The sequence below is a fragment of the Oncorhynchus kisutch genome, linkage group LG10 (genome assembly GCF_002021735.2).
Source record: "Oncorhynchus kisutch isolate 150728-3 linkage group LG10, Okis_V2, whole genome shotgun sequence".
Taxonomy (NCBI): Eukaryota; Metazoa; Chordata; class Actinopteri; order Salmoniformes; family Salmonidae; genus Oncorhynchus; species Oncorhynchus kisutch.
The window spans coordinates 4,935,975-4,960,089 of record NC_034183.2 but is presented as its reverse complement, the minus strand read 5'-3'; the positions used below and the strand labels follow the sequence as shown (position 1 = coordinate 4,960,089).

General features: G+C 45.9%; 1 protein-coding gene across 2 annotated transcripts in view; it reads left to right on the top strand.

The window, feature by feature from the left end:
• Positions 1 to 7,895: 7,895 nt before the first annotated feature.
• LOC109884127 (fatty acid desaturase 2-like) overlaps positions 7,896 to 24,115 on the top strand; it is a 29,047-nt gene continuing 12,827 nt past the window's right edge. Inside the window, exons 1-6 of one of the 2 annotated variants that reach the window (XM_031832916.1) lie at positions 7,896 to 8,024; positions 8,547 to 8,649; positions 12,721 to 13,008; positions 18,160 to 18,270; positions 19,068 to 19,265; positions 22,114 to 22,215. In XM_031832916.1, coding sequence (XP_031688776.1) covers positions 12,772 to 13,008; positions 18,160 to 18,270; positions 19,068 to 19,265; positions 22,114 to 22,215 — 648 coding nt within the window. In that variant the 5' untranslated portion in view covers positions 7,896 to 8,024; positions 8,547 to 8,649; positions 12,721 to 12,771. Of the gene's footprint in view, positions 8,025 to 8,546; positions 8,650 to 12,710; positions 13,009 to 18,159; positions 18,271 to 19,067; positions 19,266 to 22,113; positions 22,216 to 24,115 lie in introns of both variants that reach the window. The other variant, XM_031832917.1, reaches the window with a different exon arrangement.

Below are 24,115 nucleotides of genomic sequence, written 5' to 3'. Positions count from 1 at the left end.
AAAATGGGCAGAAGAACACAGACACTGGACAGAGGAAATCTGCCTAGAAGGCCAGCATCCCTGAGTCGCCTCTTCAAAAATTCTAAAAACCTGTTTTTGCTTTGTCATTATGGAATATTGTGTGTAGATTGATGAGATACATCCACAGTGTGATTTCAACAGTTTACATTTTTTTGTGTGAAATTAACTCAATATTGTCTTTTGTTTCATTTATATAAGAACATTCCGAACTTGTTTAGCATTATCTAGTCCAAATATGGCATGTTTCCACTATTTTAATCAGTTTGCATCACTTTCAAATGGGGGGACTTTTATTTTGAAGGCAAACCACAAAGTCCACTATTGTTGCTAATCCTGATTATGGCTAACTTCACATAGGTGTGAATGCCGAGGTCAGTTTCTTCCACTGAGGTATAATAAGACCTGGAGACTTCAAACAAGATGTCCGACAGTTGACAGGGAGCAGGGTGACTATTCATCACCTTAACCAAAAACATGGCAGAGATCGTCCGGGTTGGGCCTGGGTCGACCGTCATTGTAAATAAGAATTTGTTCTAACCTGAATTGCCTAGTTAAATAAAAGGTACAAAATATTTTTTTTAAATCACAATATTGGTATTAACAATCTGGATGTCACCTTGGTAGTCTACTGTTCAATGGTAGGGGCATGTTTGTGCAAGTTTAGCCAATATGAAAGTGATAAAACAGTTATTGTGGCATTTTGCTACACCTGCAATAACATCTGTATGTTTATTTATTTCACTAGGCAAGCCAGTTAAGAACAAATTCTTATTTTCAATGACGGCCTAGGAACAGTGGGTTAACTGCCTGTTCAGGGGCAGAACAACAGATTAGTACCTTGCCAGCTCAGGGGTTTGAACTTGCAAGCTTCCGGTTACTAGTCCAATGCTCTAACCACTAGGCTACCCTGCCGCCCCTCCACTCTAACCACTAGGCTACCCTGCCGCCCCTCCACTCTAACCACTAGGCTACCCTGCCGCCCCTCCACTCTAACCACTAGGCTACCCTGCCTCCTCTACACTCTAACCACTAGGCTACCCTGCCGCCCCTCCACTCTAACCACTAGGTTACCCTGCCGCCCCTCCACTCTAACCACTAGGCTACCCTGCCGCCCCTCCACTCTAACCACTAGGCTAACCTGCCGCCCCTCCACTCTAACCACTAGGCTAACCTGCCGCCCCTCCACTCTAACCACTAGGCTAACCTGCCGCCCCTCCACTCTAACCACTAGGCTAACCTGCCGCCCCTCCACTCTAACCACTAGGCTACCCTGCCGCCCCTCCACTCTAACCACTAGGCTACCCTGCCACCCCTCCACTCTAACCACTAGGCTACCCTGCCGCCCCTACACTCTAACCACTAGGCTACCCTGCCGCCCCTCCACTCTAACCACTAGGCTACCCTGCCACCCCTCCACTCTAACCACTAGGCTACCCTGCCGCCCCTACACTCTAACCACTAGGCTACCCTGCCGCCCCTCCACTCTAAGCACTAGGCTAACCTGCCGCCCCTCCACTCTAACCACTAGGCTAACCTGCCGCCCCTCCACTCTAACCACTAGGCTAACCTGCCGCCCCTCCACTCTAACCACTAGGCTACCCTACCTCCTCTACACTCTAACCACTAGGCTACCCTGCCGCCCCTCCACTCTAACCACTAGGCTACCCTGCCGCCCCTACACTCTAACCACTAGGCTAACCTGCCGCCCCTCCACTCTAACCACTAGGCTAACCTGCCGCCCCTCCACTCTAACCACTAGGCTACCCTACCTCCTCTACACTCTAACCACTAGGCTACCCTGCCGCCCCTCCACTCTAACCACTAGGCTAACCTGCCGCCCCTACACTCTAACCACTAGGCTACCTGCCGCCCCTCCACTCTAACCACTAGGCTAACCTGCCGCCCCTCCACTCTAACCACTAGGCTACCCTGCCGCCCCTCCACTCTAACCACTAGGCTAACCTGCCGCCCCTCCACTCTAACCACTAGGCTAACCTGCCGCCCCTCCACTCTAACCACTAGGCTAACCTGCCGCCCCTCCACTCTAACCACTAGGCTACCCTGCCGCCCCTCCACTCTAACCACTAGGCTACCCTGCCGCCCCTCCACTCTAACCACTAGGCTACCCTGCCGCCCCTCCACTCTAACCACTAGGCTACCCTGCCTCCTCTACACTCTAACCACTAGGCTACCCTGCCGCCCCTCCACTCTAACCACTAGGTTACCCTGCCGCCCCTCCACTCTAACCACTAGGCTACCCTGCCGCCCCTCCACTCTAACCACTAGGCTAACCTGCCGCCCCTCCACTCTAACCACTAGGCTAACCTGCCGCCCCTCCATCTAACCACTAGGCTACCCTGCCGCCCCTCCACTCTAACCACTAGGCTACCGTGCCGCCCCTCCACTCTAACCACTAGGCTACCCTGCCGCCCCTACACTCTAACCACTAGGCTACCCTGCCGCCCCTCCACTCTAACCACTAGGCTAACCTGCCGCCCCTCCACTCTAACTACTAGGCTAACCTGCCGCCCCTCCACTCTAACCACTAGGCTAACCTGCCGCCCCTCCACTCTAACCACTAGGCTACCCTGCCACCCCTCCACTCTAACCACTAGGTTAACCTGCCGCCCCTCCACTCTAACCACTAGGCTAACCTGCCGCCCCTCCACTCTAACCACTAGGCTACCCTGCCGCCCCACCACTCTAACCACTAGGCTAACCTGCCGCCCCTCCACTCTAACCACTAGGCTAACCTGCCGCCCCTCCACTCTAACCACTAGGCTACCCTGCCGCGCCTCCACTCTAACCACTAGGCTACCCTGACGCCCCTCCACTCTAACCACTAGGCTACCCTGCCGCCCCTCCACTCTAACCACTAGGCTACCCTGCCTCCTCTACACTCTAACCACTAGGCTACCCTGCCGCCCCTCCACTCTAACCACTAGGTTACCCTGCCGCCCCTCCACTCTAACCACTAGGCTACCCTGCCGCCCCTCCACTCTAACCACTAGGCTAACCTGCCGCCCCTCCACTCTAACCACTAGGTTAACCTGCCGCCTCTCCACTCTAACCACTAGGCTACCCTGCCACCCCTCCACTCTAACCACTAGGCTAACCTGCCGCCTCTCCACTCTAACCACTAGGCTACCCTGCCACCCCTCCACTCTAACCACTAGGCTAACCTGCCGCCCCTCCACTCTAACCACTTGGCTACCCTGCCGCCCCTCCACTCTAACCGCTAGGCTACCCTGCCGCCCCTCCACTCTAACCACTAGGCTAACCTGCCGCCCCTCCACTCTAACCACTAGGCTACCCTGCCGCCCCTCCACTCTAACCACTAGGCTAACCTGCCGCCCCTCCACTCTAACCACTTGGCTACCCTGCCGCCCCTCCACTCTAACCACTAGGCTACCCTGCCGCCCCTCCACTCTAACCACTAGGCTAACCTGCCGCCCCTCCACTCTAACCACTAGGCTAACCTGCCGCCCCTCCACTCTAACCACTTGGCTACCCTGCCGCCCCTCCACTCTAACCACTAGGCTACCCTGCCGCCCCTCCACTCTAACCACTAGGCTACCCTGCCGCCCCTCCACTCTAACCACTAGGCTAACCTGCCGCCCCTACACTCTAACCACTAGGCTACCTGCCGCCCCTCCACTCTAACCACTAGGCTAACCTGCCGCCCCTCCACTCTAACCACTAGGCTACCCTGCCGCCCCTCCACTCTAACCACTAGGCTAACCTGCCGCCCCTCCACTCTAACCACTAGGCTAACCTGCCGCCCCTCCACTCTAACCACTAGGCTAACCTGCCGCCCCTCCACTCTAACCACTAGGCTACCCTGCCGCCCCTCCACTCTAACCACTAGGCTACCCTGCCGCCCCTCCACTCTAACCACTAGGCTACCCTGCCGCCCCTCCACTCTAACCACTAGGCTAACCTGCCGCCCCTCCACTCTAACTACTAGGCTAACCTGCCGCCCCTCCACTCTAACCACTAGGCTAACCTGCCGCCCCTCCACTCTAACCACTAGGCTAACCTGCCGCCCCTCCACTCTAACCACTAGGCTACCCTGCCGCCCCTCCACTCTAACCACTAGGCTACCCTGCCGCCCCTCCACTCTAACCACTAGGCTACCCTGCCGCCCCTCCACTCTAACCACTAGGCTAACCTGCCGCCCCTCCACTCTAACTACTAGGCTAACCTGCCGCCCCTCCACTCTAACCACTAGGCTAACCTGCCGCCCCTCCACTCTAACCACTAGGCTACCCTGCCACCCCTCCACTCTAACCACTAGGTTAACCTGCCGCCCCTCCACTCTAACCACTAGGCTAACCTGCAGCCCCTCCACTCTAACCACTAGGCTACCCTGCCGCCCCACCACTCTAACCACTAGGTTACCCTGCCGCCCCTCCACTCTAACCACTAGGCTACCCTGCCGCCCCTCCACTCTAACCACTAGGCTAACCTGCCGCCCCTCCACTCTAACCACTAGGTTAACCTGCCGCCTCTCCACTCTAACCACTAGGCTACCCTGCCACCCCTCCACTCTAACCACTAGGCTAACCTGCCGCCTCTCCACTCTAACCACTAGGCTACCCTGCCACCCCTCCACTCTAACCACTAGGCTAACCTGCCGCCCCTCCACTCTAACCACTTGGCTACCCTGCCGCCCCTCCACTCTAACCGCTAGGCTACCCTGCCGCCCCTCCACTCTAACCACTAGGCTAACCTGCCGCCCCTCCACTCTAACCACTAGGCTACCCTGCCGCCCCTCCACTCTAACCACTAGGCTAACCTGCCGCCCCTCCACTCTAACCACTTGGCTACCCTGCCGCCCCTCCACTCTAACCACTAGGCTACCCTGCCGCCCCTCCACTCTAACCACTAGGCTAACCTGCCGCCCCTCCACTCTAACCACTAGGCTAACCTGCCGCCCCTCCACTCTAACCACTTGGCTACCCTGCCGCCCCTCCACTCTAACCACTAGGCTACCCTGCCGCCCCTCCACTCTAACCACTAGGCTACCCTGCCGCCCCTCCACTCTAACCACTAGGCTAACCTGCCGCCCCTACACTCTAACCACTAGGCTACCTGCCGCCCCTCCACTCTAACCACTAGGCTAACCTGCCGCCCCTCCACTCTAACCACTAGGCTACCCTGCCGCCCCTCCACTCTAACCACTAGGCTAACCTGCCGCCCCTCCACTCTAACCACTAGGCTAACCTGCCGCCCCTCCACTCTAACCACTAGGCTAACCTGCCGCCCCTCCACTCTAACCACTAGGCTACCCTGCCGCCCCTCCACTCTAACCACTAGGCTACCCTGCCGCCCCTCCACTCTAACCACTAGGCTACCCTGCCGCCCCTCCACTCTAACCACTAGGCTAACCTGCCGCCCCTCCACTCTAACTACTAGGCTAACCTGCCGCCCCTCCACTCTAACCACTAGGCTAACCTGCCGCCCCTCCACTCTAACCACTAGGCTAACCTGCCGCCCCTCCACTCTAACCACTAGGCTACCCTGCCACCCCTCCACTCTAACCACTAGGCTAACCTGCCGCCCCTCCACTCTAACCACTTGGCTACCCTGCCGCCCCTCCACTCTAACCGCTAGGCTACCCTGCCGCCCCTCCACTCTAACCACTAGGCTAACCTGCCGCCCCTCCACTCTAACCACTAGGCTAACCTGCCGCCCCTCCACTCTAACCACTAGGCTAACCTGCCGCCTCTCCACTCTAACCACTAGGCTAACCTGCCGCCCCTCCACTCTAACCACTAGGCTAACCTGCCGCCTCTCCACTCTAACCACTAGGCTACCCTGCCGCCCCTCCACTCTAACCACTAGGCTAACCTGCCGCCCCTCCACTCTAACCACTAGGCTACCCTGCCGCCCCTCCACTCTAACCACTAGGCTAACCTGCCGCCCCTCCACTCTAACCACTAGGCTAACCTGCCGCCTCTCCACTCTAACCACTAGGCTACCCTGCCGCCCCACCACTCTAACCACTAGGCTAACCTGCCGCCCCTCCACTCTAACCACTAGGCTACCCTGCCGCCCCTCCACTCTAACCACTAGGCTAACCTGCCGCCCCTCCACTCTAACCACTAGGCTAACCTGCCGCCCCTCCACTCTAACCACTAGGCTACCCTGCCGCCCCTCCACTCTAACCACTAGGCTAACCTGCCGCCCCTCCACTCTAACCACTTGGCTACCCTACCTCCTCTACACTCTAACCACTAGGCTACCCTGCCGCCCCTCCACTCTAACCACTAGGCTAACCTGCCGCCCCTCCACTCTAACCACTAGGCTACCCTGCCGCCCCTCCACTCTAACCACTAGGCTAACCTGCCGCCCCTCCACTCTAACCACTAGGCTAACCTGCCGCCTCTCCACTCTAACCACTAGGCTACCCTGCCGCCCCACCACTCTAACCACTAGGCTAACCTGCCGCCCCTCCACTCTAACCACTAGGCTACCCTGCCGCCCCTCCACTCTAACCACTAGGCTAACCTGCCGCCCCTCCACTCTAACCACTAGGCTAACCTGCCGCCCCTCCACTCTAAGCACTAGGCTAACCTGCCGCCCCTCCACTCTAACCACTAGGCTAACCTGCCGCCCCTCCACTCTAACCACTAGGCTAACCTGCCGCCCCGCCACTCTAACCACTAGGCTAACCTGCCGCCTCTACACTCTAACCACTAGGCTAACCTGCCGCCCCTCCACTCTAACCGCTAGGCTAACCTGCCGCCCCTCCACTCTAACCACTAGGCTAACCTGCCGCCCCGCCACTCTAACCACTAGGCTAACCTGCCGCCTCTCCACTCTAACCACTAGGCTAACCTGCCGCCCCTCCACTCTAACCACTAGGTTACCCTGCCGCCCCTCCACTCTAACCACTAGGTTACCCTGCTGCCCCTCCACTCTAACCACTAGGCTAACCTGCCGCCCCGCCACTCTAACCACTAGGCTAACCTGCCGCCCCGCCACTCTAACCACTAGGCTAACCTGCCGCCCTAGGCGAGCATTAACATTTGATTTGATTGCAGTCATTTTCACCCCCCCAAAAATGTAGCATCTAGACCATTAAAATCCAAATGTTTTATTTATTTAACAACAAAAAAGCCAAATGACCCTTCAAAAAGGAATGATTATGAACCCTGTCACCTGTTGATAAGCGAGAGCGTCACTAGAAAGCCGAACACAGCCACAAAGTAAAAATGGGCTACGTCATAAAAAGGAATGAAAACCAAAATTTGATTTTTGGTCTTCATTTAAGGTTAGGTTTAGAAGAAGGTTAGCGGTGTGTTTAGGTTTTAAAAAAAATCAGATTTTAAGAAGATAGAACTGTAGAAATAGACTGGGTTTATTACTTTGTTGCTGTGGTAACTAGTGATGACCCTGATAATGCCTCCAAATATTTTGTGTTGAACAGGGACAAAGACAGCTACTGTTCCCTGATTGGTTACTTTGACAAAATTCGACGTCAAGTGTCGAATTTGTGGTTTGAGGTATAGAGGCGGAGTTTATTATAGACAGAAACCTGCCCCTCCTACCTGTGTTACGGTCCTCTCCCTTCATCTCTCGCTCTCGCTGTCTCTCTCCCTCTCCGTAATGCAAAGCTCATCTCTTGAAAAGAAGAGGAACATCACAACATGGAAACACTAATGACGACGAATAGAAGCCCCAAATAGCTCAATTATGTTATGCGCATTCATAATCATTGCCATTGCTTAATACATACATTGCGATTTTGACATTCGAGGTGTGTTAATGTTTTTTTTTTGTTAACACGACACAACTCATTACTTGCCCCACGTTTTCATTATACGATGTGTAAATTCTATAGTTGAATTTTGAATATTTTGTATTCTCCATATTAGTAGTCTGCTGATGATTTGATTGGATAGATGATGAGACGGGTGATCAGAAAGAAGTAATTGTATTTTTATGAATAAGAGGAAGAGAGGAAAAGAGAGAGGATTGCACATCTGGAAATGCTGGTGAGTGCAGCTATTCTATTCATTCTGTAGCCACATCATCATTGTATAATTGCGTTATATTGTTGATCACAATATAGCCTGATTTAATGTAATGTCATGTAGCCTGGGGATTTCTGTAACGGCTGACACGACTATTCGATTGTATCATGTGTGTCATTATACAGACATTAACATGAAACACTCATAAAGGTTTGCACTGTGTGTCATATAAAACTCGGGAAACATATGCGGAACGGAAGAGGAGTCCATGCCCACACAATGGCGCATCTCCGTATTCTTTATTATTTATTGATGAGAACATTTCAATGCTCTTTGTCTCTATTCTAATAAAGGGTTACAAATAAACATCGTGGTAAATTCCCTCGATGCTCAACAGATTAGAATAGAAACTCCACACGGAATGCTACAGGTTTTCGTTATTAGATATTTTGAGCAACATTTTTAATGGTTTCGATGTTGGTAGAAAAGGAACTCCACAGAATTACAGGACCCAGACTGGCTGACATTCTTGCGCCTCTACAGGTATTCGTCATTCGATATTTTCAGCAAATGAATTGAACAACACATTTTGTTGTACAACGCTGTCTGGAAAACATCTCCCTTCCCTCTGGCAGAAGAATCGCAGGTTAGCGTTTTTCTTCATGAATCTTGTTCTGGAGGCAGAAAGGTCACTAGCTAGCACAGCCACAAAGTCAAACAATCAATCCGATTTTAAACCTAACCTTAACCACACTGATAACGTTAATGCCTATCCCCAAATGTGACACACCATCTGGATTGGTGTCTTAGGTCTTTATGTAGTGTTGTGTTGTCTCTCTTTATGTAGTGTTGTGTTGTCTCTCTTTATGTAGTGTTGTGGTGTCTCTCTTTATGTAGTGTTGTGTTGTCTCTCTTTATGTAGTGTTGTGGTGTCTCTCTTTATGTAGTGTTGTGTTGTCTCTCTTTATGTAGTTTTGTGTTGTCTCTCTTTATGTAGTGTTGTGTTGTCTCTCTTTATGTAGTGTTGTGTTGTCTCTCTTTATGTAGTGTTGTGTTGTCTCTCTTTATGTAGTGTTGTGTTGTCTCTCTTTATGTAGTGTTGTGTTGTCTCTCTTTATGTAGTGTTGTGTTGTCTCTCTTTATGTAGTGTTGTGTTGTCTCTCTTTATGTAGTGTTGTGGTGTCTCTCTTTATGTAGTGTTGTGGTGTCTCTCTTTATGTAGTGTTGTGTTGTCTCTCTTTATGTAGTGTTGTGTTGTCTCTCTTTATGTAGTGTTGTGTTGTCTCTCTTCTTTATGTAGTGTTGTGTTGTCTCTCTTTATGTAGTGTTGTGGTGTCTCTCTTTATGTAGTGTTGTGTTGTCTCTCTTTATGTAGTGTTGTGGTGTCTCTCTTTATGTAGTGTTGTGTTGTCTCTCTTTATGTAGTGTTGTGTTGTCTCTCTTTATGTAGTGTTGTGTTGTCTCTCTTTATGTAGTGTTGTGTTGTCTCTCTTTATGTAGTGTTGTGTTGTCTCTCTTTATGTAGTGTTGTGTTGTCTCTCTTTATGTAGTGTTGTGTTGTCTCTCTTTATGTAGTGTTGTGTTGTCTCTCTTTATGTAGTGTTGTGTGTCTCTCTTTATGTAGTGTTGTGTTGTCTCTCTTTATGTAGTGTTGTGTTGTCTCTCTTTATGTAGTGTTGTGTTGTCTCTCTTTATGTAGTGTTGTGTTGTCTCTCTTTATGTAGTGTTGTGTTGTCTCTCTTTATGTAGTGTTGTGTTGTCTCTCTTTATGTAGTGTTGTGTTGTCTCTCTTTATGTAGTGTTGTGTTGTCTCTCTTTATGTAGTGTTGTGTTGTCTCTCTTTATGTAGTGTTGTGTTGTCTCTCTTTATGTAGTGTTGTGTTGTCTCTCTTTATGTAGTGTTGTGTTGTCTCTCTTTATGTAGTGTTGTGTTGTCTCTCTTTATGTAGTGTTGTGTTGTCTCTCTTTATGTAGTGTTGTGTTGTCTCTCTTTATGTAGTGTTGTGTTGTCTCTCTTTATGTAGTGTTGTGTTGTCTCTCTTTATGTAGTGTTGTGTTGTCTCTCTTTATGTAGTGTTGTGTTGTCTCTCTTTATGTAGTGTTGTGTTGTCTCTCTTTATGTAGTGTTGTGTTGTCTCTCTTTATGTAGTGTTGTGTTGTCTCTCTTTATGTAGTGTTGTGTTGTCTCTCTTTATGTAGTGTTGTGTTGTCTCTCTTTATGTAGTGTTGTCTCTCTTTATGTAGTGTTGTGTTGTCTCTCTTTATGTAGTGTTGTGTTGTCTCTCTTGTCATGATGTATATATATATATATATATTTATTTTATGTATATTTATTTTTAATCCCAGCCCCCGTCCCCGCAGGAGGCCTTTTGCCTTTTGGTAGAACATCATTGTAGATAAAAAATATGTTCTTGCCTAGTTAAATAAAGGTTAAATAAATACATAAGTAGCAACATTTTAAATGGTGTTTTTTACATTGGATAAAAGTAGAGACTCAGAGCTATAAAATGGTATATCATACACTACAGTTGAGGAACAATGGGAAAGTAATTCTGCTTTGAAAGTTGATAAACGTGTAACCCCACTTTTAAGAGAATGGCGGTTGAATGTTTTGGTACACCTACTGGAGAGCTCTTCTTTGTCTACACCCATTCAGCACCATTCACACCCTCTTAAGCCTTAGCCCCACCCCATCTCTTTAAGGATTCACACCTGAGGCCATGTGTCACGTTCTTCATAACGAGGAGACCAAGGCGCAGCGTGAGATAAATACATTCTTCTTCATTTCAATGAAGAACACTAAACAAACTAACAAAATAACAAAACAAACGTGAAGCTGACATGCAACTACACATAGACAATAACCCACAAAACCCACAAAACCAAAATGGAAATGGCAACCTAAATAGGATCCCCAATCAGAGACAACGATAAACAGCTGTCTCTGATGGTGAACCAATTCAGGCCACCATAGACCTACATATACCTAGACATACCAAAACCTCATAGAATTACAAAAAAACCCTAGACAAGACGAAAACACACATAATAAAGACAACAAAGATAACTAAGGTCAGGGCGTGACAGTACCCCCCCCCCCCCCCCAAAGATGCGCAAACCTAAAGCCATATGGGAGGGTCTGGGTGAGGATCTGGACGCCGCCCCCCTTCTTTACCCTGAGTCCGCTCTTGTAGCATAGACCAGTGGATCATCGTCGGAGGCTCTGGACTGCGGATCCTCGCCGTAGGCCCCGGGCTGGGGACCCTCGCTGCTTGGATCGTCGCTGGAAATTCTGGACTGGGGACCGTCGCTGGAAATTCTGGACTGGAGACCGTCGCCGGAGGCTCCGGACTGGGTACTGTCGCCGGACGCTCTGGACTGGGTACTGTCGCCGGACGCTCTGGACTGGGTACTGTCGCCGGACGCTCTGGACTGGGTACTGTCGCCGGACGCTCTGGACTGGGTACTGTCGCCGGACGCTCTGGACTGGCGAGGCGCACTGTAGGCCTGGTGCGTGGTGCCGGCACTGGTGGTACCGGGCTGGGGACACGCACCTCAGGGCAAGTGCGGGGAGGAGGAACAGGATACACTGGACCGTGGAGACACATTGGAGATCCAGAACATAGAGCTGGCTCAATACGTCCTGGCTGGATGCCCTGGAGACATCGTGTGCATCTCTGCATAACACGGTGCCTGACTAGTTACACGCTCCCCACGGAAAGCACGAGGAGTTGGCTCAGGTCTCCTACCTGACTCAGCCAATATCCTCATGTGCCCCCTACCAGACACATCTAGCTAAGTGGATGAGTCACTATTGTCTAGACATGTTCATGAAATACAATAGATGGCCGTAATCACCCCCCAGACACACCAGGTGAACTTGATGTTTAGACATGTAGCTAGCTAGCTAAACAATGAACCGGCATAATCCCAACTACCACCAATACAAACATTGTCATAGCTGTAGTATGAATCTGCAGGCAGCTAAAGCTAACCAACTAGGTTCAATGTTAGCTAGTTAGCTAATATTAGGCTATAAGTAGCATGGTAAAGGAGTTTCTGATTCGAAGAATGTTACTACAAGCCAGCCGGCAAGCCAGCTAGCAAGCCAGCCGGCTAACGTTCGCTAGCAAGCCAGCCGGCTAACGTTCGCTAGCAAGCCAGCCGGCTAACGTTCGCTAGCAAGCCAGCCGGCTAACGTTCGCTAGCAAGCCAGCCGGCTAACGTTCGCTAGCAAGCCAGCCGGCTAACGTTCGCTAGCAAGCCAGCCGGCTAACGTTCGCTAGCTAGCTAACAGTACGCTTTAACTTGCAATGAAAATGACTTTTTGACCAAATATAATATCTGAAAATGAAGCTAAACTGACCTGTATACATGGATTTTTGAATATTTTTTTCAAAAAGATCATCAAATGACTCTCCTGTGAAGTAGTGACGTGTGACATGCGTCAAGCTTCCTGAAACGGGTCACAAATCAAGTCTGTTTGTTTTCAAGAATTTTTACAATATAGCAAATTTAGAATTCTGGTCCATCTAGTGGAAATCTCTCAGATCTGCCTCCAGGACAAGACTCATCCCAATAAACATCAAACTGTAGAAGAGTCACACCATTTCACCACGTAGGTGTGACTTGACTCAGACAGCATGATCTGATTCTGATTCCATTCCCTGACTTCCTCTCTGTACGTTGCATTTGGCTGATCCTCAGTGTGTTTCAGTTGGACAGACGGTGTGAGTGGACGGTGTGAGTGGAGCAGAGAGAACCGAGGATGGGGGGCGGAGGTCAACAGACGGAGTCAAGCGAGCCGGCCAAGGGTGACAGGGGTGGGCCCGGTGGAGGGCGAGGTGGCAGTGCAGTCTACACCTGGGAAGAGGTCCAGAAGCACTGCCACAGAGGCGACCAGTGGTTGGTCATCGACAGGAAGGTCTATAATATTACCCAGTGGGCGAAGAGACACCCGGGGGGCATCAGGGTCATCAGTCACTTTGCTGGAGAAGATGCCACGGTCAGTAGCCTAACTATGGAAGTTGTTGGTGAAATGTTCTCAAGTTATTCCAGGAAGACTGTTGCAAATGTTATAATGTTGTAGGTATGACACATTACAGTAGTTGTTAGTGGATCGTACATTATGACTCTATTACATATTACAGTAGTTGTTAGTGGATCGTACATTATGACTCTATGACATATTACAGTAGTTGTTAGTGGATCGTACATTATGACTCTATGACATATTACAGCAGTTGTTAGTGGATCGTACATTATGACTCTATTACATATTACAGTAGTTGTTAGTGGATCGTACATTATGACTCTATGACATATTACAGTAGTTGTTAGTGGATCGTACATTATGACTCTATGACATATCACAGTAGTTGTTAGTGGATCGTACATTATGACTCTATGACATATTACAGTAGTTGTTAGTGGATCGTACATTATGACTCTATGACATATTACAGTAGTTGTTAGTGGATCGTACATTATGACTCTATTACATATTACAGTAGTTGTTAGTGGATCGTACATTATGACTCTATTACATATTACAGTAGTTGTTAGTGGATCGTACATTATGACTCTATTACATATTACAGTAGTTGTTAGTGGATCGTACATTATGACTCTATTACATATTACAGTAGTTGTTAGTGGATCGTACATTATGACTCTATTACATATTACAGTAGTTGTTAGTGGATCGTACATTATGACTCTATGACATATTACAGTAGTTGTTAGTGGATCGTACATTATGACTCTATTACATATTACAGTAGTTGTTAGTGGATCGTACATTATGACTCTATTACATATTACAGTAGTTGTTAGTGGATCGTACATTATGACTCTATGACATATTACAGTAGTTGTTAGTGGATCGTACATTATGACTCTATTACATATTACAGTAGTTGTTAGTGGATCGTACATTATGACTCTATTACATATTACAGTAGTTGTTAGTGGATCGTACATTATGACTCTATGACATATTACAGTAGTTGTTAGTGGATTGTACATTATGACTCTATGACATATTACAGTAGTTGTTAGTGGATCGTACATTATGACTCTATTACATATTACAGTAGTTGTTAGTGGATCGTACATTATGACTCTATTACATATTACAGTAGTTGTTAGTGGATCGTACATTATGACTATTACATATTACAGTAGTTGTTAGTGGATTGTACATTATGACTCTATTACATATTACAGTAGTTGTTAGTGGATCGTACATTATGACTCTATGACATATTACAGTAGTTGTTAGTGGATCGTACATTACGACTCTATTACATATTACAGTAGTTGTTAGTGGATTGTACATTATGACTCTATTACATATTACAGTAGTTGTTAGTGGATCGTACATTATGACTCTATGACATATTACAGTAGTTGTTAGTGGATCGTACATTATGACTCTATGACATATTACAGTAGTTGTTAGTGGATCGTACATTATGACTCTATTACATATTACAGTAGTTGTTAGTGGATTGTACATTATGACTCTATTACATATTACAGTAGTTGTTAGTGGATCGTACATTATGACTCTATTACATATTACAGTAGTTGTTAGTGGATCGTACATTATGACTCTATGACATATTACAGTAGTTGTTAGTGGATCGTACATTATGACTCTATGACATATTACAGTAGTTGTTAGTGGATCGTACATTATGACTCTATTACATATTACAGTAGTTGTTAGTGGATCGTACATTATGACTCTATTACATATTACAGTAGTTGTTAGTGGATCGTACATTATGACTCTATGACATATTACAGTAGTTGTTAGTGGATCGTACATTATGACTCTATGACATATTACAGTAGTTGTTAGTGGATCGTACATTATGACTCTATTACATATTACAGTAGTTGTTAGTGGATCGTACATTATGACTCTATTACATATTACAGTAGTTGTTAGTGGATTGTACATTATGACTCTATGACATATTACAGTAGTTGTTAGTGGATCGTACATTATGACTCTATTACATATTACAGTAGTTGTTAGTGGATCATACATTATGACTCTATTACATATTACAGTAGTTGTTAGTGGATCGTACATTATGACTCTATTACATATTACAGTAGTTGTTAGTGGATTGTACATTATGACTCTATTACATATTACAGTAGTTGTTAGTGGATCGTACATTATGACTATTACATATTACAGTAGTTGTTAGTGGATTGTACATTATGACTCTATTACATATTACAGTAGTTGTTAGTGGATCGTACATTATGACTCTATTACATATTACAGTAGTTGTTAGTGGATCGTACATTATGACTCTATTACATATTACAGTAGTTGTTAGTGGATCGTACATTATGACTCTATTACATATTACAGTAGTTGTTAGTGGATCGTACATTATGACTCTATTACATATTACAGTAGTTGTTAGTGGATCGTACATTATGACTCTATGACATATTACAGTAGTTGTTAGTGGATCGTACATTATGACTCTATTACATATTACAGTAGTTGTTAGTGGATCGTACATTATGACTCTATTACATATTACAGTAGTTGTTAGTGGATCGTACATTATGACTCTATTACATATTACAGTAGTTGTTAGTGGATCGTACATTATGACTCTATGACATATTACAGTAGTTGTTAGTGGATTGTACATTATGACTCTATGACATATTACAGTAGTTGTTAGTGGATCGTACATTATGACTCTATTACATATTACAGTAGTTGTTAGTGGATCGTACATTATGACTCTATTACATATTACAGTAGTTGTTAGTGGATCGTACATTATGACTATTACATATTACAGTAGTTGTTAGTGGATTGTACATTATGACTCTATTACATATTACAGTAGTTGTTAGTGGATCGTACATTATGACTCTATGACATATTACAGTAGTTGTTAGTGGATCGTACATTACGACTCTATTACATATTACAGTAGTTGTTAGTGGATTGTACATTATGACTCTATTACATATTACAGTAGTTGTTAGTGGATCGTACATTATGACTCTATGACATATTACAGTAGTTGTTAGTGGATCGTACATTATGACTCTATGACATATTACAGTAGTTGTTAGTGGATCGTACATTATGACTCTATTACATATTACAGTAGTTGTTAGTGGATTGTACATTATGACTCTATTACATATTACAGTAGTTGTTAGTGGATCGTACATTATGACTCTATTACATATTACAGTAGTTGTTAGTGGATCGTACATTATGACTCTATGACATATTACAGTAGTTGTTAGTGGATCGTACATTATGACTCTATGACATATTACAGTAGTTGTTAGTGGATCGTACATTATGACTCTATTACATATTACAGTAGTTGTTAGTGGATCGTACATTATGACTCTATTACATATTACAGTAGTTGTTAGTGGATCGTACATTATGACTCTATGACATATTACAGTAGTTGTTAGTGGATCGTACATTATGACTCTATGACATATTACAGTAGTTGTTAGTGGATCGTACATTATGACTCTATTACATATTACAGTAGTTGTTAGTGGATCGTACATTATGACTCTATTACATATTACAGTAGTTGTTAGTGGATTGTACATTATGACTCTATGACATATTACAGTAGTTGTTAGTGGATCGTACATTATGACTCTATTACATATTACAGTAGTTGTTAGTGGATCGTACATTATGACTCTATTACATATTACAGTAGTTGTTAGTGGATCGTACATTATGACTCTATTACATATTACAGTAGTTGTTAGTGGATTGTACATTATGACTCTATTACATATTACAGTAGTTGTTAGTGGATCGTACATTATGACTATTACATATTACAGTAGTTGTTAGTGGATTGTACATTATGACTCTATTACATATTACAGTAGTTGTTAGTGGATCGTACATTATGACTCTATTACATATTACAGTAGTTGTTAGTGGATCGTACATTATGACTCTATGACATATTACAGTAGTCGTTAGTGGATCGTACATTATGACTCTATGACATATTACAGTAGTTGTTAGTGGATCGTACATTATGACTCTATGACATATTACAGTAGTTGTTAGTGGATCGTACATTATGACTCTATTACATATTACAGTAGTTGTTAGTGGATCGTACATTATGACTCTATGACATATTACAGTAGTTGTTAGTGGATCGTACATTATGACTCTATGACATATTACAGTAGTTGTTAGTGGATCGTACATTAGGACTCTATGACATATTACAGTAGTTGTTAGTGGATCGTACATTATGACTCTATTACATATTACAGTAGTTGTTAGTGGATCGTACATTATGACTCTATGACATATTACAGTAGTTGTTAGTGGATCGTACATTATGACTCTATGTCATATTACAGTAGTTGTTAGTGGATCGTACATTATGACTCTATTACATATTACAGTAGTTGTTAGTGGATCGTACATTATGACTCTATTACATATTACAGTACACTTAATATCACGATAATCTCTTACCCATGAATTAATCATCATTATTTTTTACATAAGAGACATACACTGAGTGGACAAAACATTAGGACCACCTTCCTAATATTGAGTTGCACCCCCTTTTGTCCTGGCAACGGACTCTAAAAGGTGTCGCAGTCATTCCACAGGGATGCTGGCCCATTTTGACTTCCATTCTTCCCACAGTTGTGTCAAGTTGGCTGGATGTCCTTTTGAGTGGTGGACCATTCTTGATACACACGGGAAACTGTTGAGCGTGAAAAACCCAGCAGCGTTGCAGTTCTTGAAGACAAACCGGTGCGCCTGGAACCTACCTACCCCCCCCCCCCCCCCCCTCCGTTCAAAAGCATTTCAATCTTTTGCCTTGCCTATTCACCCTCTGAAAGGCACACGTACACAATCCATGTCTCAATTGTCTCAAGGCAACAACAAAAAAATCCTTCTTTATCCTGTCTCCTCCCCTTCATCAGGTGACATCAATAAGAGATCATAGCTTTCACCTGGATTAACCTGGTCAGTCTGTTATGGAAAGACTTCTTCATGTTTTGTACACTCACTAATTTTACTGAGAGGACATGTGTATGTATTTCTCTTAAACAACATAGATTGATCTATGTCTCTAATTTCTAGGAAGCATTTGTCGCATTCCATCCCGATCCTAATTTTGTCAGGAAGTTTCTGAAGCCGTTGCTGATTGGAGAGCTGGCACCGACAGAGCCCAGCCAGGACCATGGGAAAAACGTGAGGAGGACCATCTTTCTCTCTCTCCCTCTACAGCATCACACCCATAACATACATCGTTGTAGGCTACATAATGAAACATAATGTGAAGCCTACAACATCTCTCCCTCTGACACAGCACCACACCCACTCTAACCACCACATAGCACCACACTCGACCAAGTCGTAGTGTGTCATCTTCAGTCATCTACTATAATAACTATACCAGCCTGTCTATGTGCCCAGATGCCCCTATAACTAGATCACATTATACCAGCCTGTCTATGTGCCCAGATGCCCCTATAACTAGATCACATTATACCTGCCTGTCTATGTGCCCAGATTCCCTGCTGCCCGCTGTCTGTTTACCTAATCAGGAGTCTTATATCTTATCCTGGTACTCTTCAGCTTTCTGTTACTTCTATTTCCTTACCCTTCTTCTTCCTCTTCTTCTTCTCTACAGGTTTCACTTCTCAATTTACACCGTCCTTCTCCCTCTCCTGTCTTCTTCCTCCTCTCCTGTCCTTCTCCCTCTCCTGTCCTCTTCCTCTTCTCCACTCCCTCTCCTGTCCTCTTCCTCCACTCCACTCCCTCTCCTGTCCTCTTCCTCCCCTCCACTCCCTCAATTCTCATCTCTCTACCATCATCCACCTTCCTCCAGGTTCATCTACTTTGCTCACTGTTGGTCTTTCTGTAATTCCAAGCATCCTATCACCTCGCCTCCTCAAATCAAGGACAGAGTCATTGAGAAAGACCCCTTACTTCATACGTCTAAATTGATTGATTAATTGATTATTGATCACCTCTAATCCATACAGACAGCACTGGTGCAGGACTTCCGGGCCTTGCGCCACCGTGTGGAGAGTGAGGGTCTTCTCCGTGCCCGCCCCCTCTTCTTCAGCCTCTACCTGGGCCACATCCTGCTACTAGAGGCCCTGGCTTTGGGCCTGCTCTGGGTCTGGGGGAGCAGCTGGAGCCTCACACTGCTCTGTTCCCTCATGCTGGCCACGTCTCAGGTACCATTACAGTATTATTAGGGAGTACAAGAAGATAGTTGACAGGCAGATCCAAAGGTCAGGCAAAAGGATCTAAGGTTAGGGTTAAGATTAAGGTTAAGGTTATGGTTAGGTTTAGGATTAAGGTTATAATTAGAGGATTAGGTTAGGATTAGGATTAAGGTTAGGGTTAGGATTATGGTTAGGGTTAGGATTAAGGTTAGAATTAGAGGATTAGGTTAGGGTTAGGATTAATGTTAGGTTTAGGATTAAGGTTAGAATTAGAGGATTAGGTTAAGGTTAGGATTAAGGTTAGAATTAGAGGATTAGGTTAGGGTTAGGATTAAGGTTAGGTTTAGGATTAAGGTTAGAATTAGAGGATTAGGTTAAGGTTAGGATTAAGGTTAGAATTAGAGGATTAGGTTAGGGTTAGGATTAAGGTTAGAATTAGAGGATTAGTTTAGGTTTAGGATTAAGGTTAGAATTAGAGGATTAGGTTAGGGTTAGGATTAAGGTTAGAATTAGAGGATTAGGTTAGGTTTAGGATTAAGGTTAGAATTAGAGGATTAGGTTAGGGTTAGGATTAATGTTAAGGTTAGGTTTTGGATTAAGGTTAGAATTAGAGGATTAGGTTAGGGTTAGGATTAAGGATAGGCATAAGGTTCAAAGGTTAGGGTTAAGTGTCACGTTGTATAAAGGATTGGAGACAGGCGCAGGAATACATAATAGGGGGTTTTAATACTCCACCCAGATTATACAACATGCCATGAAAAGGCACAGGGACAAAGTCCAGAACAAACACTTATACAAAAACACAGGGATGTAACCCGAACAAAAGAGCGAAGTTAAACCTCTAATAAATACACGGGACGAGACCCGTAATAACGAGTACACAACAATACACGGGACGAGACCCGGGATAACGAGTACACAACAATACACGGGACGAGACCCGGGATAACGAGTACACAACAATACACGGGACGAGACCCGTAATAGTGAGTACACAACAATACACGGGATGAGACCCGGGATAACGAGTACACAACAATACACGGGACGAGACCCGTAATAACGAGTACACAACAATACACGAGACGAGACCCATAATAACGAGTACACAACAATACACGGGACGAGACCCGTAATAATGAGTACACAACAATACACGGGACGAGACCCGTAATAACGAGTACACAACAATACACGGGACGAGACCCGTAATCACGAGTACACAACAATACACGGGACGAGACCCGTAATAACGAGTACACAACAATACACGGGACGAGACCCGTAATAATGAGTACACAACAATACACGGGACGAGACCCGTAATAACGAGTACACAACAATACACGGGGCGAGACCCGTAATCACGAGTACACAACAATACACGGGACGAGACCCGTAATAACGAGTACACAACAATACACGGGACGAGACCCGTAATAACGAGTACACAACAATACACGGGACGAGACCCGTAATAACGAGTACACAACAATACACGGGACGAGACCCGTAATAGTGAGTACACAACAATACACGGGACGAGACCCGTAATAGTGAGTACACAACAATACACGGGACGAGACCCATAATAATGAGTACACAACAATACACGGGACGAGACCCATAATAATGAGTACACAACAATACACGGGACGAGACCCGTAATAATGAGTACACAACAATACACGGGACGAGACCCGTAATAGTGAGTACACAACAATACACGGGACGAGACCCGTAATAGTGAGTACACAACAATACACGGGACGAGACCCGTAATAACGAGTACACAACAATACACGGGACGAGACCCGTAATAGTGAGTACACAACAATACACGGGACGAGACCCGTAATAACGAGTACACAACAATACACGGGACGAGACCCGGGATAACGAGTACACAACAATACACGGGACGAGACCCGGGATAACGAGTACACAACAATACACGGGACGAGACCCGTGATAACGAGTACACAACAATACACGGGACGAGACCCGTAATAACGAGTACACAACAATACACGATGCACGAAAGCCGAAACAACAGAGCACAGGTACTCACAAGACCAACGGACATGGGAACAATAATCAACAAGGAGAATGGGAACCAGGTGGGCACATTTATACACATACTAATCAGGGGGAATGGGAACCAGGTGTGCGTCATGAGACATGACAGTCCGGGGTTGGTGGTAAAGATCCAGTTCAGTGACGACTAGAAGACCGGTGACGTGGACCTCCGGAGCTGGAGAACAGAATGAGCAGCAGTACCGGGGGAATCCGTGACATTAAGGTTAGGGGATTAGGTTAAGGTTAGGGTTAAGGTTAGGGGATTAGGTTAGGTTAGGGTTAAGGTTAGAGGATTAGGTTAGGGTTAAGGTTAGGGGATTATAGGTTAGGGTAAAATAAGGGATAGAGTTCAGGTTAGGGGATTAGATTAGGGTTAAGGTAGGGGATTAGGTTAGGGTAAGGTTAGGGTTAGAGTTCAGGTTAGGGGATTAGATTAGGGTTAAGGTTAGGGGATTAGGTTAGGGTTAAGGTTATGGGAATAGGTTAAGGTTAAGGTTAGAGTTAAGGTCAGGGGATTAGGTTAGGGTTAAGGTTAGGGGATTAGGTTAGGGTTAAGGTTAGGGTTGAGGTTAGAGGATTAGGTTAGGGTTAGGGTTAAGGTTAGGGGATTAGGTTAGGGTTAAGGTTAGGGGATTAGGTTAAGGTTAGGGTTAAGGTTAGAGTTAAGGTCAGGGGATTAGGTTAGGGTTAAGGTTAGAGTATTAGGTTAGGGTTGAGGTTAGAGGATTAGGTTAGGGTTAGACACCATTCAAAATCTGCCTTTCTTTCTCCCTCTCAGGCCCAGGCTAGCTGGCTGCAGCATGACTTCGGCCACTTGTCAGTCTGCAAGAAATCCAGTTGGAATCACGTACTGCAAAAGTTTGTAATTGGACACCTAAAGGTAGGCTACTGGACAATGGTTGGACATTTGACAATACTGTTTCTTTAGGCTGATCTTCTGCTACTCTTTGGATAAGTTAACCGGACACAGTTTAAACCTAGTCCTGAACTGAAAACCATTCCCAATGGATAATCAGCTTTGAAAGTACATTTTACTCCAGGACTATGCTAAATCTGTGTTCAGGAAACTGACCCTTTCACTTTCCTACAGAACTAAGAACAGATATAGCCCTTGGTTCACTCCAGACCTGACTGCCCTCGACCAGCACAAAAACATCCTGTGGCGGACTGCAATAGCATCGAATAGTCCCCGCGATATGCAACTGTTCAGGGAAGTCAGGAACCAATACACACAGTCAGTCAGGAAAGCAAAGGCTAGCTTTTTCAAACAGCTTTTTTTTTGGGGGGGGGGGGGACACTGTAAAGTCCATGGAGAACAAGATCACCTCCTCCCAGCTGCCCATTGCACCAAGGCTAGGCGACACGGTCACCACCGATAAATCCATGATAATCGATAATTTCAATAAGCATTTCTCTACAACTTTCCTCCTGGCTACCCCAACCCCGGCCAACAGCTCTGCACCCCTCGCAGCTACTTGCCTGAGCCTCCTCAGCTTCTCCTTCACCCAAATCCAGATCGCAGATGTTCTGAAAGAGCTGCAAAACCTGGACCCGTACAAATCAGTTGGGCTAGACAATCTGGACCCTCTCTTTCTAAATGTATCCGCCGCCATTGTTGCAACCCCTATTACCAATCTGTTCAACATCTCTTTCATTTCATCTGAGATCCCTAAAGATTGGAAAGCTGCTGCGGTCATCCCCCTCTTCAAAGGGGGAGACACTCTAGACCCAAACTGTTACAGACCTATTTCCATCCTGCCCTGCCTTTCTAAAGTCTTTGAAAGCCAAGTTAATAAACAGATCACTGACCATTTCGAATCCCACCGTACCTTCTCCACTATGCAATCCGATTTCCGAGCTGGTCATAGGTGCACCTCAGCCACGCTCAAGGTCCTAAACGATATCATAACCACCATCGATAAAAGACAGTGCTGTGCAGCCATCTTCATTGACCTTGCCAAGGCTTTCGAATCTGTCAATCACCGTATTCTTATTGGCAGACTCAATAGCCTTGGTTTCTCAAATGACTGCCTTGCCTGTTTCACCAAATACTTCGCAGATAGAGTTCAGTGTGTAAAATCGGAGGGCCTGTTGTCCAGACCTCTGGCAGTCTCTATGGGGGTACCACAGGTTTAATTCTCGGGCCGACTCTTTTCTCTATATATCAACGATGTCGCTCTTGCTGCGGGTGATTCCCTGATCCAGCTCTACGCAGATGACACCATTCTGTATACATCTGGCCCTTCTTTGGACACTGTGTTAAATAACCTCCAAATGAGCTTCAATGCTATACAGCACTCCTTCCGTGGCCTTCCAACTGCTCTTAAACACTAGCAAAACCAAATGCATGCTTTTCAACCGTTCGCTGCCCGCACCCGCCTGCCCGACTAGCATCACTACTCTGGACGGTTCTGACCTAGAATTCGTGGACAACTACAAATACCTAGGTGTCTGGATAGACTGTAAACTCTCCTTCCAGACTCATATCAAACATCTCCAATCCAAAATCAAATCTAGAATCGGCTTTCTATTTCGCAACAAAGCCTCATTTCACTCACGCCGCCAAATTTACCCTAGTAAAACTAACTATCCTACTGATCCTCGACTTCGCTGATGTCATCTACAAAATAGCTTCCAATACTCTTCTCAGCAAATTGGATGCAGTCTATCACAGTGCCATCCGTTTTGTTACCAAAGCACCTTATACCACCCACCACTGCGACCTGTATGCTCTAGTCGGCTGGCCCTCGCTACATAATTGTCACCAGACCCACTGGCTC